The sequence below is a fragment of the Panthera onca genome, chromosome C1 (genome assembly GCF_046562875.1).
Source record: "Panthera onca isolate mPanOnc1 chromosome C1, mPanOnc1 haplotype 2, whole genome shotgun sequence".
Taxonomy (NCBI): Eukaryota; Metazoa; Chordata; class Mammalia; order Carnivora; family Felidae; genus Panthera; species Panthera onca.
In genome coordinates, this window is record NC_138346.1 from 202641131 (window position 1) to 202659820 (window position 18690).

At 41.4% G+C, this 18690-nt stretch overlaps 1 protein-coding gene across 1 annotated transcript; it reads right to left on the reverse strand.

Moving 5' to 3' along the window:
* Positions 1–719: 719 nt before the first annotated feature.
* TMEM50A (transmembrane protein 50A) lies at positions 720–18556 on the reverse strand. Its single transcript, XM_078452187.2, has 7 exons — positions 18417–18556; positions 16723–16828; positions 14650–14762; positions 11933–12000; positions 10062–10154; positions 6633–6693; positions 720–1188 (listed from the first exon to the last, which is right to left on the reverse strand). Exons 2-7 carry the CDS (start codon positions 16813–16815, stop codon positions 1143–1145), a joined length of 474 nt encoding a protein of 157 aa, XP_078308313.1. The 5' UTR covers positions 16816–16828; positions 18417–18556; the 3' UTR covers positions 720–1142.
* Positions 18557–18690: the final 134 nt, after the last annotated feature.

Genomic DNA, 18690 nt, shown 5'->3' on the forward strand with positions numbered 1-18690 from the left:
CAGACCATATGTGCTAGAAGACCACGTGGCTGGTAGGGAAAAGAGTACCACAAATTTAAATCATCTAAGAGGTATTTTGTGTTTCACGAAGGACTAACTGTAGCAAGTTTTATGAAAGAAAACATTTCGAGCTGTAGTTCTGAAGAGCACGGATCCCATAGTTATCTTTAGATGTATCCCATAGTAAATCTTTAAAAAAAGATTCCCATTTTGCCAAGATTCAGGAAGAGCCTGACAGATAATAGGGTTCCAAAGAGAAACAGACTACGAGAATTCGCGGTAGTTAATGTTTGTAATTATAATTGACCTTGCTGGGTCTATCTTGAGGTTGGTGGTTCAGTACAGAGATACGATGAAACTTGGAATCCAAATGACTGTCAAACCAACAACATAAAATCCTGTCACCAGAGTAAAGCCTAGTGTCAAGTCTCTATCCTCTTCCTCTTTCCTTCAATGGTGGATGCGAACTGTCGGCGTCCCGCCAGGACCATGTGTCATCGCTGAGTGACTGACTGCCAACCCCTGCCTCCCCCATCAGTGGTACTGAAGGGACACTTCTGAGCAGCCTTGTGGCTGAAATCAGGAGCTTCTCTTCCGACAGGTTCACTCCCCCTTGGGAGACCCTCAGTGGCTACTGACGCTGAAATGTTTGCAGAATTTTTGGCAAAACTCTGGAAACCAAACACAAAGCATAGCAAGAAAGAATTCTGGCCACCGTGTAGATTTAAAAACATGAAAATGTTTATATCTTATTTAACATCTGACACAGAAGAAGCCACATTTACACAGACACATTAAATCTTCAGAGCACTTGAATCACAGTTTTGGACCTTAGATATGACAAATGCTCATACGAGATGTATCCGTAATTTCTTCCGTAATTGATTTTTACAAGTTATACCATGATAAGACTTAATTAAAGTTACTCATGTGGCATATTTTCAACATTTTATAAGTAAATCCGATGCTTACCACAATCGATTTTTGTTGCTTACACAGGAAGTTCTCATGATTTTAGTATTACACAAATCGAAGCTGAGACCACACTCAAAAATGAGCTTAGAAAATGGCATTACAAAAAACTGGGAGTGAGAAGTAAAAAACCCATGCAGGGCTGCTGCGCAGAAGTAAATCGGAGGTTTTCACTGCCATAAGTCTTCAGTGCGGCCAAACTTAAAAACCAGTCCCCTGCAAATGAAATCAGAAACATCACACCTAGTTGAGTTTGGGGCTAAAATGAGTATGTGAGATTTGGAAAATGGTGGGAAACTGGCAACAAAGAACTGCCGAGTCGTATGAAAAAAGCCATGGAACGTATCAGAATAGACACTGATCATGTGCGGTTACCCACCAACTCCACCACTGCCTTAGCTTCCAGGGGCTGAAGACGTAGGTCACCCTTAAAAAGTTAACCAGAGTTTAGTAGGTAACCATACTATCATATTCAATCCACAAACCTTTCTTGGGTGTAGATGTGTTAGACGCTAGGGCTACAAAGATGAGCAAGATGCAGGGTCCCTGCCCCCAAGTTGTTCACGTTCTTGATGACACAGCGTGGTAATGGCGAGAGAGGTGAGGAAGGGGGAGGAGGTATTTATACCACGTGTTGAGGGAGCACAGAAGCCTATAGAATTTATTCAGCCTGAATGTGTTAGAAAAGGAGTCACAAGGGCAGTAGGTAATATTTGAGATGGGCTTTGAGGGACAAGCAGGAGTCTGAATGGGAGATTTGCAGGGACAGAAGCTAGTTTGATGAAGGAAGAGGTTTCAGGAGAGGAAACAGTAGATCAAAAGGCAAAGAGGAAGAAAAGCCCACGGGGCCTCGGGAAGAGCCCAGGAGGAAAAGCCCAGGAGACCGTGGCGTCAGGAACACGCACACACAGAACGTACAATTCAGGGTTTAGGGGGGGAGCGATCTACAGCTCTCTTCAAGGTTTCAACTTCAGAGGGGCAAGAGGGCAATTACACACATAAGAAGATACCTGTCTAGGTCTAGATCTGTAGATACACATAAAGGTGTCCGAGGTGCAGAACAGGAAGAGTCCAGTACAGCTAGATTAGAGCTTAAGGGGTAAGAAAGAGAGGGAATGGAGGTGGCCAGGATTTGGTAAGCCAATTGACCAGGGTGGCAAACTGCCCACAGGGGCTTTCCGACTCTTAAGTGAGTCAAGAGGGCAGCGCCAGCCTGTGCGCTCTACTCCAGGGGGCAACTGACCCCCCTCTCGGCCGATTTCTGAAATGGGGTTATGCTGAGCTGCGTCCCCTACTTGAAAGGAACAACTATTCGCCTCCAGCTGATGGTTGCCATGCGAGGCTCAGGATCGTCAGATCTTCCAGTTTTTGAAGAAAAGCCAAAAATTCAGATTTTGACGTAAAAATCTCTTGATTCTGAACCGTCGGCTCAATAAAACAGAAAATACCGCACAGGATAAACAAGACACAACTGTGGACAGAATCTTGCGGGATGGCCGCTAGTGTGGAGTTCTTCTGGAGACAGCTCCAAGTTTTGAAAAATGTTAACAAGGGAAATGACAGGATTGGAGCCATGTTTTTAGAAGGAAAAGTGACACAGGAAAACTGGATTCAAGGGAGGAACCAAGCAGGGATGTGAACTGCTCAGGACGGGATGGTGGTGACCGAACAGGAGAAACTGACAACAAGGGAACAAGTTTAAGACAATTCAGAGGCAGGTTCACTGGGCCTTGGATGTGGGGGGCCAGCGTGAGGGCGAAACTGAAGAAGGAAGCAGACGCCAGTGGCATATGGAGGTTTTCATTTTGTTTTCTCATCTGTTTCCCAGTTACCAGTGTATACTTAAGGTTAAGCCTACAATCCTAATGATCAGTTTACCCTTAGAAAAATAAACACTCGAGCGTCTTTTGATGAAAACAAAAATGCAACCAGGAAACGGTCTATACACTCTCGCAAGTATGTTAATTTCTCTTTATAAAGGATTTCCTAAATGCTCCAAAAAGCGATCTGGTCTCTATCTTCTGGTTAGGATGAGGGAGGCCTCCACCCTCCAGAGAGCCTGAATGCGACACACTTCAGAATACTACCCAGCAGATGTAAATTGTAATCTGAAGAGTTTCTTGGGCAAAAGCCAGTCCCTCCTACACTGTCAGATGGTCACCTTTGGTACTGACATCTGTGTCTGATTTCTGAAACCGTAACTTCTCAGCTGTTGCTGAGTATTGTTCTGTTACGAATCAGAATGGTAGGCAATCAGCTACAACTATCCTAGTAGCAGTGCCTATTTGCTGAATTTGATTTCACTTTGCTTACAGTATTTTCAAAAACCCGAATTCCTTTTCAGACTTCATAGGGACAACAGGACCAAATGAGAAACTAACCAAACTTGCTGCATATAAAAGGAATTTATCGTAATTTGGGACGAGTCGATGACGGGTTTCCGAGGTTTTGTGACATATGAAAACTGCCGTATGAACGTAGTGTTTCTTCTCTCATTGGAAGAGATACACATTTCCCGAAAATCTTCCCCCTCAATCCTCTGTTCCTCCGTGCTGTGACAGAGTGACTTCTCTGCCACCAGCAGCATCTCAGCGTGGAACCTGTTTCATCCTTTATCACTGCCAGAGTAAATAATGATAAAGAAGGCTGCTGTTTGCCCCTCCCTGGCTGGTTCTCAGTAAATCCCCTCCCTAGGAAGCTTTTCTTATGCACCCTTACGCTACCTTCCTTTGGCTGAAGTTGTGGGGTACTTAGTTCTCGGGGCACCTCTACCCCTGGGGACATACGGGAGTAGCGAGCTCAGGGTGCTTGGTCCTTCCTTACAGATGCCCAAGCCTCAGCACCGCAGCTTGAAATGACAAGAAATCCTATCAACCCTGTCTTTCTCATAAGCATGCTACACTACCCTACAAAATAACAAACGTCCTCAAATTTTATTTCATACGTTGAGGAATGAGGTTTACTCATGCTGCGTTTTTGAAGTCTAGTGTTACACTCTAAAAAAAGGACGGGGGAGGAGGGAAACAGAACTAACACTAAACAACCCGTTGCGGACAGCAAAAGGAGAAAACGCCAACTGAATTCACCCCAGATTTCAAATGTCATCATCCCAGTAGAGCTGGAGCCTGAACTCGAGTCAGCCTCAGTTCTAGCCGGACGATCTCAGACAAGGAGCCTACCTTCTCTGTGCTTGTTCTCACATATAACATGGGGATGACGGGGTGTCCTCCAGAGCTGTGCCGGGGACTGGCTGAGAGCATACAGGTAAAACACTAAGAAAGGTGCCTCATGGGGCACCTGGGTGGCTCAGTCGGTTGAGCGACCGACTTCGCCTCAGATCATGATCTCACAGTCTGGGAGTTTGAGCCCTGCGTCGGGCTCTGTGCTGACAGCTCAGAGCCGGGAGCCTGCTTTGGATTCTGTGTGTGTCTCTCTCTCTCTTTCTTCCTCCCCCGCTCATGCTCTGTCTCTGTCTCAGAAATAAACATTAAAAAAAAAAAAGAAAGGTGCCTCATGCATAATAATTGCTCAATGAACTTTGGTCATTATTATTTTCCACATAAAATCAGTGGCTTAACTTTTTGTTATTGTTGTTTAAATTCTTTGGGTTTTCTCCACTAGTTTTATAAGAATGACCCAAAGATGTTGTGCCTCTTGCCACTCCTAAGTTCACACTTTTTTTTTTTTAAGGTTAATTTATTGAGGGGGGGGGGGAAGGAGGGAGAACCAGCAGGGGAGGGGCAAGGAGAGGGGGACAGAGGATCCGAAGTGGGCTCTATGATGACAGCAGAGAGGGGCTCCAATCATGAACTGCGAGATCATGACCTGAGCTGAAGTCTGATTCTCAATGAACTGAGCCATTCAGGCGTCCCTAAGTTCACATTTGTCTTATTTCCAAACTGATTTTATAAAATTCCAAGAATTCCTGGTGAAGGAAGAAGTCTGAATATCACTGCTGAATGTTACTGAATGGCAACAATTAGCATTTCACGAGTGGTTCAAGTAGATACGGGGCTTCGATTTCCCCTTTTGGGGGGGTGGGTAGGAAGGAGCAGAGAAGGAAAGTCTGACCATGGACTGTCCTACAACATACAGTAGTGTTTGAACCTTTTTTGGATTAGGGACTTCTTTGAATATCTGGTGAAAGCCACAGATCTCTTCCCAGAAACAAGCTGAAACACCAGTGTCTTGCATATACAAATGTCTGGTGGTTCCCCATCTTCAGATCCCTACTCATGGTATGATGGTTAAGAATCCCTGATGCAGAAGATAAAGAGAAGCTGTGGTGGGGCTGGGGTTGGGGAGGCTAAGGGCAGGGAAAAGGGCAGACCCTTAGTTTCCCTAAAGAGTGAACATTGAAGAAGATTATTGATAAACATATTAAGGTTTTTAGGGGATTTTTAAAAATTTTTTTAAATGTTTATTTATTTTTGAGAGAGACAGAGACAGAATGCGAGTGGGTTAGGGGCAGAGAGAGAGGGAGACACAGAATCCGAAGCAGGCTCCAGACTCTGAGCGGTCAGCACAGAACCCGACACAGGGCTCGAGCTCACGAGCTGTGAGATCATGACCTGAGCCGAAGTCAGTCACTCAACCGACTGAGCCACCCAGGTGTCCCTTTTTAGGGGATTTTTTAATCTTTTAATTTGTCATTGCATCAGAAGGATAAAGAATGTTAGGACTTCTCCACACCTCAAATCTCATGCATAAGTTCTAGTAACACCAAGGATAGAAAGAACTATAAAATGCACTCGGAAACAAAATTGTAAGGAGAAAGGGTTTTAAGCAGGCTTTCACTGAAAGCAACTGTTAGAGATACAGATTTAACATGAACATTGTCCTGATGAATGGAGAAAGAAGATGTGGTATATATACAGATACAATGGAGTATTACTCGGCAATCACAAAGAATGAAATTTTGCCATTGGCAACTACGCGGATGGAACTGGAGGGTTTTATGCTAAGCGAAATGAGTCAGAGAAAGACAAATATCATGACTTCACTCACATGAGGACTTTAAGATACAAAACAGATAAACATAAGGTAAGGGAAGCAAAAACAATGTTAAGAACAGAGAGGGAGACAAACCATAAGAGACTCTTAAATACAGAGAACAAACTGAGGGTTGCTGGAGGGGTGTTGGGTGGGGGGATGGGCTAAATGGGTGATGGGTTATTAAGGAGGGCACCTGTCAGGATGAGCACTGGGTGTTATATGGAAGTGATGAATCACTAAATTCTATTCTAAATTCTATTCTAAATTTTATTCTAAATTCTATTATAGATATGTATTTTTTTTATTGGAAAAAAAAGAATGTAAACACTCTTTTTAAAGAAAAGAAACATAGGCAAATAATAAAGAATAAAATAAAATGAAAATAGTCAGTGTTATGTAACTAAATCTACACAAATCATAGTTCTTCATTAAAGGGGACATGGTTGCAGTTTAAAAAACCAGTGTATGTTCCCAAGGTTGGCAACGAACCAACTCACGTATTAAAATATCTTTCTCAGCCTCATTCTTTACATGTTATGACATAGCATGGGGGAGGGGCACTGGACAGGGTAAATTTAAGCAACTAAATATAGTAAGTGACTTAAAAGAAACAATTATAAAAAAAGAATTAAGGAAATAGGATGAAGAATGCAAAAGAAACTTACCCAAAAAAGATGAAGGCATTTTGGAAAAATACAGCAATTCCAGGATATACGATGGCTTTTTCTGTAAAAATAGTTGCAAACATTTAGTTTCTGATATACTGGTGAACAGCGGTTTTCCTGCCTTACATAATTAAATTTTCTAGTAACCATGGTTGGTTTGAATATTTATTAAATGATGTAATACGTGTGACAGAGTCTAGCACTGGTTTAGTAAGTGATTCCTTCAATTAACAAATATTTAGCAAATGCATATTATGTTCAGCACCGTTATGTGCTGAGAATATGGCAGTAAATAAAACAGGCAAAATATTTTTCATCTTCATGAAGCTAAACAATGTAGAAAATAAGGAGAAACAAATGAAGTGCGAAAAGGTAAGAGAAGTGTAGTGAATGATGACATTTAAAAAAAATGTTTATTTTTTTTATTTTGAGAGGGAGAGAGCACATGAGTGGGGGAGGGGCAGAGTGAGAGGGAGAGAGAGAATCCCAAGCAGGCTCCCTGCTGTCCACACAGAGCCCGATGTGGGGCTTGATCCCACAAACTGTGAGATCAGGAGTAGAGCCGAAATCAAGAGTTAGACACTTAACCAACTGAGCCACCCAGGTGCCCCCAGCTGCCCCTTGAATGATGGTATTTTATACAGGTGGCCAGGAAGAGCTCACAAGAAGGTGACACTGGCATAAGGTCAGGGGGGATGTGAGGGTAGGGACCATGCAGAAGCAGCAGAACAGAGGGCACAAACACCTGGAGGTGGGAACATACGGGCACGAGAGGAATGGTCATGTGTGCAAAAGAGAGAAAAGCGGGAGACAGATCAGAAAAGTACGAGGGGCGAACTGGGCATGCGTGTGCGTGCGTGCACGTGTGTGTGTGTGTGTGTGTGTGTGTGTGTGTGTGTGTGTGTGTGAAGATCCTATAGAGCTCTGCAGTCATGGTGAGGGCTCTGGTTTTCATTCTGAGGGAGATGAGAAGCCAATGGAGGGTCTGAGCAGAAAAGTAACATGAGCTGACATATTTTAAGAGGATTCCTCTGGCTGCTGTGCTGAGGGGATGGGAGAGTAAAAGGGTAAGGGGAGAAACAGAGACCAAAGAGGAAGCTATTTCAGGAAGTCGGACAAGAGACTACAAGGGATTGAATGAGGGTGGCAGTAATGGAGATGGTAAAAAGTGGTGGGATTCAGGGGGCGCCTGGCCGGCTCAGTCAGTAGAGCGTGCAACTCTTCTTCTCAGGGTGGTGAGTTCAAGCCTTACACTGGGTGTAGAGATTACTTAAAAATAAAATCCATAAAAATAAAGTGGTGGGATTCAGGATATATTTTAACAGCAGAATCAATAGGATTTGCTGATGGACTGATGTGGGGTGAGAGAGAACAAGAGGTATCATCTTTGACAGGCCTTAATCACCCAGTTTTTGGCCTAAACATTTGGAGGGACAGAGTAGCCACTAGTGACTGCCAGGGGAACATTTGTTCCAATTTATCCCAGACTGAAGCTGAAATTCTCCTAAGTTTCTACTACTGGAGCCAAGGTGTGATGAATAGATAAATTATCAACTTTTTCTCAGAATAGTTTTAACTTAATCTGATTACCGTAACAGCTGGTTTGCATAGGCCTTCACTACTACAAGGCCACATTAAATATTCCATATTAGTGGTAACAATGGCTCATAAAGATCCTACAGAAAGGCAACTTATAAAATTACACATCTCCTGATAATAATTCTCAAAGCATAACTTGACTCCAGAAGCCTTTAGGAAAAAAAAATCACTAAAAACTCTAGGAGATAAACACTTTCCTACAAAAAGGGGCTCTGTATTAATAACAGCTATATCCAGGAAAGAAGAGTTACAAATAATATTATTTACTTCTTTGAGCTCTTTTATGTTTTCAGTATTCTACAATAAACAAGTATTATGGAATTCAGATAAAAAAGTAACATTTTTGTTTTTAAAATATGGTGATAAAAGATTTTGTAGCAGCAAGAGAACTACTTAAGTTATCATGTAAAATGCAGAAACCTGTGTTCGAAACTTTATTTATAGTATGGTTATAACTACACAAAAACACAAAAGAAGAGACCAAAGGAAATACACCAAAACATTTCAGAGCAGTACGTTATTATAGTCTGCTATACTTGTTTTTTTTCTTTTCTACATTTTTGGTAACATGGTTTGAGTAATAACTTACATGAGCAACAAAAAACATACATATTTAAAAAAGACTATCATTCCTGTCTATAAGACTTAAAAGATCTTCCTAAAAATTCAGGAAACCCACGATTTTCATCCAAGAATTACATTTTGTTCAAAGAAATAAAGGGTTAAAATATGGGCTAGTTTAGATCTCTGCTGGTCCAGTTTTTGCAAATCATTAATACCATATTTTTACTGTGAGAAGCATAGTCAATTTTACCTGGAACATTAAGGGATTTTCATATTTTTCCGGGGTCCCTCAAGGTGAAATTTCAACCAGGGATCTAAGAGCAGGCCTTTTCCTGTAGGCCTTGCTTTAAAGTGGCCTGATACTTGCACATTAAGTGCTCATTTACTTTCTATCTAGAAGGAGATGATGTCATAGTACCAGGGAGGCTAACCTCAATAAATTTTAATTATAGGATGTTAGAGCTTTGCATAGGTATCATTCATCAAGTCAAAACTTGCCAAATAGCTTGAGAACATATATATTCTGCTTTTGAGGTTTTTGGAAGCCAACGAGAAGCAAGGTTTGGAGCTGTGTCCCATTACTTCTAGGCTCTATTCGAAGGAAAAAAAACAAACCAGAAGAAAGGAATACCAAAAACATACCACATGAACAAAATACTGATAGGGTGAAGGGAGTTCCCAGGCATAAATGCTAGTAGCTGACCCATCTAGATTAAAAAAAAAAAAAAAAAAAGCTTTATTCTAAAATAACCTGGGGTGTCCAGGTGGCTCAGTCGGTTAAGCCTCCAACTTCGGCCAGGTCATGATCTTCTGGTTCATGAGTTCGAGCCCCACATTGGGCTCTCTGTTGTCAGGACAGAGCCCGCTCTGGATCCTCTGTATTTCTCTCTCTCTGCCCCTCCCCAGCTTGTTCTGTGTCTCTCTGTCTGTCTCTCTCTCGGAATAAATAAACTTACAAAAAAATAAATAAATAAAAATAAAAATAAAAAAACCAACTTTTGAGGCACCTAGGTGGCTCAGTCGGTTAAGCGTCCAACTCTTGGTTTCGACTCAGGTCATGATCTTACATCTCATGGCCTGTGAGACTGAGCCCTGGGTCCGGCTCCAAGCTGACAACACAGAGCCTGCTTGAGATTCTCTCTCCCTTGCTCTCTGCCCCTCCCCCGTGCACGCTCACTCTCTCTCAAAATAAACAAATAAAATAACCAACTTTAATGCACAACTTCAGTAATCCACTGAAGTAAAATGTAAACTATTTTCTCTTACCTTTAGCAACATAACCTCCAAAGAGAATCCACATAGATGCAATCAGAGATCCAAAGGCCAGCATGAAACCAATGAACAGCCAGATGCGAGCACCTTAAAAGAAATAACATTTTACCAGAATTGTTTCTCATGTGGCAGCAGTCAGTTCAATCAACTTTTCAAAAGGAAAGCAAAAACCAAAACAGAAAAAATGTATCATTGCCATTTAAAATCTAAAATAAGAATGAAAGATGTGCTGAGTATCTTGCATCAGTGCAGACGTTGGCCTTCTTCCTGTTGGCTGGTCTGTATTCTAAGTGCCTATAATTAATCTCCTTAAATATGAATACTGAGAAAAACTCCTCAACCATCCTATAAAAATCTCACAAAATATGTTTCATATTTACAGGCTCATTCTCCATATATTTTTAGAAATTGTACTCCAAAATTTAGACTCCTCCAAGAGAACTTTGAGGCAATAACATGTGTATACTGAGCAAAAAATTCATATTCAGTGATAGATGAATAGGTAAGTCAGGCAGCAAAATAAATTCAAACTTACTGTGACTGGTGCTTAGGAAAGCTACATTAAAATTATGTTAATAGAGGAGGACAAACAAGGTTTAAATCACATTTATATAATATTTATGAAGATTTGCTATAAAATAAACAGCCCTTAGATGAACTGACATGACTTTAATTGGCACGAATACATTTTAATAAAAACACTGCCCTCTTCCATACAGCAAAGCAAATAGAATGCTGTATTTACTTTCTGATTTCATCTCCAAAACATAAGAGAATTATGAAAATAATAAGCTGACAGTTTTAGATATGGTATTAAATACAACGGACCCTGGCCCCCCGAGCTGTGCTAGCTAACCAACGTTAGTCAGAGATGCGAGGGCCACATTCTAGTCCTGGCTCTAGCTATCACTGGCTTAGCAGTATCAGCGCTGGCCGCTAACATCTGTCTGTTCGTTTACAGTTCACGGTTATGGCAGGTCAGGGCTCCTGTATCTCTGCTACTTAAGCTCATCTGCAGAGACAGTGAACCAGAGAGTCTGAGAGTGTAGATCAGAGCTGACTCCTGCAGCTTCTCCTGTTTCATTAAAAAAAGAAAAAGAAAAAAAGTCACCTGAATTTTGCCTAAATGTATTTATTTGTAGGTTTCCTTTTTGTATGGATGTAATATTTTGTTTACCATTTAAAGTGCTTACTAAATGTGCCCCCCATGTCTTTGCGTATACTGGACTCTCGAGGAAGCCGACCCACACACATGCTGAATTTGGCCTCCCTTGGGTGTGCGGCCCAGGAGTCTCAGTGGGGAGGGAAGGGAGTGGGTGAACCTAAGCACCAAAATTCTATTACTCTACTCCGTTCTGCAAGATGCAAAGAGTTCTGGACGTTGGTTACACAATGATGTGAATGCGTTCACGACTACTGAACTGTACACTTAAAAATGGTCAAGATGGTACATTTTATGTTGTGTATTTTGAAACACACCCCAAATACTATGATTCTCAACTATTTCAAAAATGCCAATCCAATCAAGTAAGGCTGGCAAAAAAGAGAAGAAAATAATTTATATGGTATAGCTTAAAGTACCAGAAGTTCTATCTTGCACATGGATTCTTTTATTAGCTATTGTCTTTTACCGTCCATGGTACGTATTATTGCATGGGGTTATATACTCAAGACTGTGCACACTATACTATACAGCCGACTTCGATTAAATGTGACTTGTACCTTATGCCTTGAAACCTATAGCCTCTGTTCTAGACAGGCCTCCATCCTATTTCTGAGGTGAAGGGGTTAGACGAGTGGTCCTTCCAGGTAGAATTCTCACTTTTAAGGATGTATACGGTAAGATGTCGTTTACACCTATTTACCTGTTTGACCCAGGCAACCTTCACTGTAACTATCACCTCGGACTTGTCCATTTGATACTGCATTAATCCTGTGTGAATAAAATAAAGCCAAGATATCACGGTCTTTGACTCCAAGAGGAAACTACCCACGACATCAAATCACCAGAGCCGATAAGCTAGAGTGCCTCAAATGCAAGGTGAGGCCTCATGAGTCTTGAGCAATGGGCTCATGTAAACGTAAGCAAGTCCCTTGAAGCAGATACCGTCTAAGCAGTGGTGACAGCTGCCAGACCAGCAGAATTAACATCACCCGGGAACTGATTACAGAGAAAATTCCCCAGCCCCACCCTAGACTTACTGAGGCAGAAACTCTGGGCAAGGGGCCCAGCAATTTGAGTTTTCACAAGTGCTTCAGGTGATTCTGACGCTTACTAACATTTGAGAGCGACATTTTCAAAATTATGTCTCATTTGTTAAAGTTTGAGAGTGAAATCCTCAAAACGATCTTGCTAACATGGAACCATCTTTAGCTTTGGTTCTATCTAGCTTTCCATTTGTGCAAACGCCACCTGTAACATGCATGCTGACAAAACAGAGAGGGCATGGTCCCTAGACAACCCCAAAGTACTTAAAATTGGCTTAGGAATCAGGGGTTTTTTTGGTGGTAATTCTGTACTAAGGTCCAATGTTTGGAGAAATAATTCTACTTCAAGCAAAACAACAGCTTTTTGCTCGGAAGACATTATCAAAGGGATTCAAGTGGTAAAATGTTGGGGTTTTTTTTAGCCCCTGATACACGTTCCAAACAGGAAATCTTTCGTTAACTTTCACAGAGAACCACTCTAAATCGAGATAACCTGGCTTTCTTTAGAAGTAATTGTTCAAAATTTAAACATCACAGGACAATGTTAACAATATAGCAAGTTAAGAAGTTATAAAATTTTATACACACTATTATCTGTGTGTATACCTATATATCTCTCCACTCGTGCGTGTGTGTGTGTGTGTGTCTACCACTAGAATGTAAGCTTCATGAGGGCAAGGACTGTGTCTACCTTGTTTCCCATTTTTATTCTCAGTGCCTGGCACAGGGCTTGGCACATAGCAGGTGCCCAATAAATGTGTTGACTATGTGAACCCTAATTTTTTAAATAATAATATGAAGTCATAATTATTCTTTCAAATCTAAGTTTTAGAATGATCAAAATACTCATAATTATGTTCAGTGATCTCTATTATCAACCACATTATCTGGTACACAAAATAAATACATTTTAAAACAAGGATAGGATTTTTTTTAATAAAAATTTTTAAAAATGTTTTACTTATTTTTTAGAGAGGAAAAGAGAGAGAGAGAGAGATAGCGCACAAGCAGGTGAGGGACAGAAAAAGAGAGGGAGAATCTGAAGCAGTCTCCAGGCTTTGAGCTGTCAGCACAGAGCCCAATGGGGGGCTCGAACCTACCAACCATGAGATCGTGACCTGAGCCAAAGTTGGACGCTTAACCTACTGAGACACCCAGGTGCCCCAAACAAGCTTAGTGTTTTTTAAAAATGCAGATGTTCTTGGGTTAGTGGTACTTTGCTCTTGTTTTTCTCCTTGCTGAGCCATCTCAATAAACTTTCTAGCCCTCTGTCAAACAGTCACGCCCCTGCCATGTCAGTGTCCACTATCAGGCACATTCTGAAATGAACAATCTCCATTTGCTCTCTGGCATTAGTAATTTCACATATAATCTCAAACTTACACAAAAGATGTCAAGTACAGTTCAAGTAAATTTTGAAAGTTGCCAAGCTGATGCTCCATCACCCTAGAAATGTGTATGTGTTTCCTACAAACAAGACAGTTTCAGAGAACAATACAAGCCTCGAAACTGGGATACGAACAATGATGCATTACCACCATCTCATCTTCAGACGTCATTCAAGTTCCCCAGTTGGCCCAATAATGCTCTTAACAGCAAAAGAGCAGAATCATGAAACACATCTTGTTCTCATGCCTCTTTAGTCTCCTCAGTTTTCTCTGGCTTTTATGACCTTGACCCTTTACTCCAGCCAACCTGGTCTCCTTGCCATGGAGCCTCTGTCCTTGCTATTCCATAGGACTGGAATGATCCTCTCTCATATAGCCCCACAATCACCTCCTTCATTTCTTCAAGTCTTTCCTATGAACGCGCCTTCTTCATAAGGCCTTCCTTGACTCTACTGAAAATTTCTGTACCCTTGCTGACATCTATCTGCCTTCTCTGTAGCACTTCCTGGTATCTCACAGGCTATATATACAATTTATTTCTCCTTGGTTACTCTCTGCCTCGCTCATTTGAGTATAAATTCCATAAGTGCATGGATTTCCTCCTGTTTTATTCACTGCTGTATTTCCTATACCTAGAGCAGAGGCTGGAACATAAAAGCTTAAAGAATATTTGTTGGCTGAGTGAATAAACAAACGCTTAGACAAAGGACACGGTTTCTGACCTAAACGTAAAGTCACAAACATCAGCAGTACAGAAGGAAGAGGAGAGAGGAGAGAAGCTGGGGGTGGGAGTGGAAGAGGAGAGGTGGAAGGGAGAAGAGGAAAGAGAACGGTTGCTTTTCTTTGTAAGTCCTCCTCTGCGAGTTGACTTTTAATCCATGTCCAATACGTTGATGACATTTAAAAATATGAACTCTACTCGGCTACATGCAAGACATTTTTATTTTGTGGCGATCTACGTAAGTAGTGTGGACAGTGACACTTACATGAGGAAGGCTATGGTTGCTATGACACCACAGGCGTGGTACGAGTGGTTGAATTCTTCCATGGTGGGGTAAATGACAGCTGCATCTATGATAATCCACCAGCCTGTAAAAAACTAAAGCACACACACACAAAAAATGTGACACTAGTGAGAAATTACAGTAACTTCCTATCTTACTAGCTAAAAAGAAAGCAAAGTATCTAAGAGACCCCTTCGGATGAATTTCAAGATTTTCTTAAATGTTCCAGCAGTTTCTCGCATATAATGTGCACGTGGCTTAACCCCTGAGGAAATATTTGATACCCTTAAGTCGGCCAGCAATTACCACGTAACACGAACTTCTTTTCTAAGCCCACTTTGGTCATTATTTTATATTGTTGTAATAAAGTCTGTCATCTTATTGTGTGAACTGGAAATAAGTTGTAATAATCTCATGGCGGGAGAAAGGAAAAAAGTGATTCACGTGCCAATCGACAGAAGGAGTAGCTTGTTGCTGATGTTATAAGCTTCCAGAAAGATGTTATCACTGAAGACAAAAAAAAATTATTCAAAACAGTATGGGGAATAGTGATTGTTGGCAGCATTTGAGCTGTCCTCTTGGTGTCATGAGATAGGTAAGGGCCAGCAGTTCGCTTTTCCTTTTGATGCATTATAGTGCGGTGTATGGATGCTTTTACGTGTGAGGTTAAATTCAATTTAAACACGAAGTTATCATTTATCTTAATTGAATTTGGTTCTGGATATTATCAAGGGCCAATACATAAGGAAAAACATTAAAACTACACAAATATTAGCTAACCACAAACTTAAGAGTAAAATATTAACCAAATTCTGGTAAGTAACTGAGAAGGTTTTGAAAATAACACTGTACCCTACCCCCATTCCCAGTCATGACCCAGTTAGCTCTGGGAACTGCCGTCTTCTGGCAAGTCTTTAAAAATAACTAATTTAGGCTGATCAAATTATTTTTATCAGGTTACAGACAGCTCCATACTCTATTAATGACATTTTTACTGGCTAGCCCGAGTACCTCTCATTTTTTTATCCTCATCTCAATGCTTTTATTCAAGATATTTTCTTCATAAACTAAAATGTAAAGTTTTTTTTTTTTTTTGGATGTTTGTAAGAGCAGAATTTCTACAGTAGTTTTGTTTTGTTTTTTTTTTAAGATTTTATTTTTAAGTAATCTCTATGCCCAATGTGGGGCTTGAACTCACAACCCCGAGATCAAGAATCCCATGCTCTACGGACTAAGCCAGCCAGGTGCCCCTCTACAGTAGTTTTATACTTTACTGTTACTTTGGAAAAATATAGGGTAATCATTTTTCATAAATTATAAATGTCAGAGACTAGGCAAAGAGGAGATATTTGAACTCGGATTTTCTTTTTTTCAAGATTTATATTTAAGTAATCTTAACACCCAGTGTGGGGCCTGAACTTAAACCCTGAGACCAACAGTCACATGCTCCACTGACTGAGCCAGCCAGGAGTCCCTAAACTTAGATTTTTGTTTGTTTATTTAAAATCCATTATTTAGAGCACATGACCACATAAGAGCATAAAACACAAATATCAGATGCCTTGAGGGATTTGCAATGTAAATAAAAATTTTACCCTATAGATTACTTCTCGGCAATACACTTTAATGAGTTTCCTGTTTGGTTTTTGTTTTTCAATGAGATTGAGAAGAAAGTTAACTCTGGATTATGAAAAAGTGCAACCATCTCTCTCCACTGGTTTTGACCTGTTTCTTTCTTAAACACTTTCTGGTTACTTAATGTACTGACAAAAAGGAGGCATTACTCGTATAATGAATAAATGTAGAAACCATTACTGTCTTATATACCATGAATTTAAAGAAAACCAACCATTCTACTAATCAATATCAAACCATAAGGTCAACTCTTAAAATGGAATAACTCAACCCCCGCATAAACAAAACATCAACATTTGTTAAAACAAATTTAGTGGTCAAAGATAAAATCAATAGTACATATTTAAAAACCTCCTACAGAATTCAAAACACACAAAAACAAACAAAATAACGAATGGCCAAATTACCAATGACACTTACTAGAACACCAGCAGCAATGGAAGCAATAGTATTGCGCTTTTCCCCCCAGTCAATGCATTCTGAGCATCTCAAGCCTTCTAGAAATCCAGACATTTTTTTCAAGTCACTTAAAAAAACAAACAGAAAAATCAATTAAATAAAGTACTTCTATTTACTTGCTTCAAACATGACTTCTGTTCCTAGAAGATAATTAACGGTTCAGGGATAACTGAGTCAAAGTGAAAGACTTTATTTTGGCTACATATGCTTCTTCAGAATATTTAATTTTTGATGAATTTCCACATCAAAACTTTGGAAAACAAAATTTAGATTCATTTAGCTTATTATTTTTTTAATTTAAAAGATGGTTTTGGTATATTTAAGAACTAGGAACAAAGGTGGGTATCCAAATATTGAAAAATTTTATAACGATGATTAATTTTAATTCCAAACTAAGTTAGTTGTGATTTTAACATTTACAATCCAGGGGCACTAACATAATGGAGAGACAATGATAGACTTTGGCTGAGGTAAAGCATGCAGTTAGATGAAAAAATACTTGTATTATTTCAAATAATACTTGTAAATTATTATTTCAAAAATACTTGTAAAATTTTCACATTTTATCATAGGACATGTGTTTCTACTCAGATTAAGAAGTTAAACACTGCCCTACAGGTCTTCTACTCACATCCCGTCCTTTCACTTCATTATTTTTTCCTTCTCCAACCTTTTGTTTTAGTGTCACTTCCAGTAAAGAACACCAATTTCATGTTAATATCTGTTTCTGATTCTAACAGATGTTTTCCAGCCAAAAGAAAGCACAAAATTGAAGTTAATACTAATTCAGACACGAAAACATCCGCTGTGATGAATCCCGACCTAACAAATTACATAAAACCATTCCTGCGAGCAGACCTAGGCAGACCTGGCCTAAAACCCATCCGGATTATCTCTATTTCAGAGCATGAAAAAGCCTGAATTACGTATAACTTGCTAATTATCAAGACACACCCAAACTCCTACAGCGACTCTGAACCCGTCTGTTCAACTACTCTTGTAGCCAGCAATCCTGATTGTCCAAAAACATGACATTCTAAAAAAGAGCAATGAGTCCAATCGTAACATCCCTTTTAAGCATTAAATATTAAAAACTGAGATTGTAACCAATACTAATATGTTTTTAAGACAAGCCCAGTTTTGACCATTCACCTTTGTTTTTCCCTGGGAGGAAGAGCAATCCAGTTTGTGTTAGTTTCGGTTCGTCTCAATGTCCCCGCCCCGAGCCCGTCCGAGTCCACTTTTCTCAAGTTTATTACCGTCACACTGCCGCACAAACCCCGCCCCCAGGCTCGGGATTCTCGGTCCGCAGCGGACACGGGCTGGAAGGATGTGGGAACTCGTTCTAGCTCGGCCACCCCCTGCCGCGTGAACCCGCCGGTGACGCTTCCTTTCGGGGGCTGTTTCTCCAACCCTAAAGGAGGGGACCACGGAGACGCCGCAGGGACCCCGCGACGTCCCGGGGAGGGGCGCGGTCCGGCAGCCGGACGGAGGAAGCGTCCGGGAAGGGTCCAGGGAGGCACAACCCGAGCCCGCAGCCTCCCAGAGGGTGGAGGCGATGACTCGGTCGGCACCGGCCGGGCAGACGGCCCCGGGCCCGAGCCCTCTCCGGCCTGTGGCGGCGACCCCCTCCCCCACTCCCGCCCGGCACTTACGGCCAGCCCCGCCAGTGCAGTGAGTCCCGAGCCAGGTGTCACGCCGCGCGCGGCCGCCTCACTTTCCCCTAGTTTGCAGCCAAGAAAACAAAACAGCCACCCGCCGCCGGGTACCCGGATGAAGCAGCACCGCCCCCCGGGCCTCGGTCGCGCATGCGGAGACTGGGGCGGAGGGGGCGGCGCGGAGGGGGCGGCGCGGAGGGGGCGGCGCGGAGGGGGCGGCGCGGAGGGGGCGGCGCGGAGGGGGCGGCGCGGAGGGGGCGGCGCGGAGGGG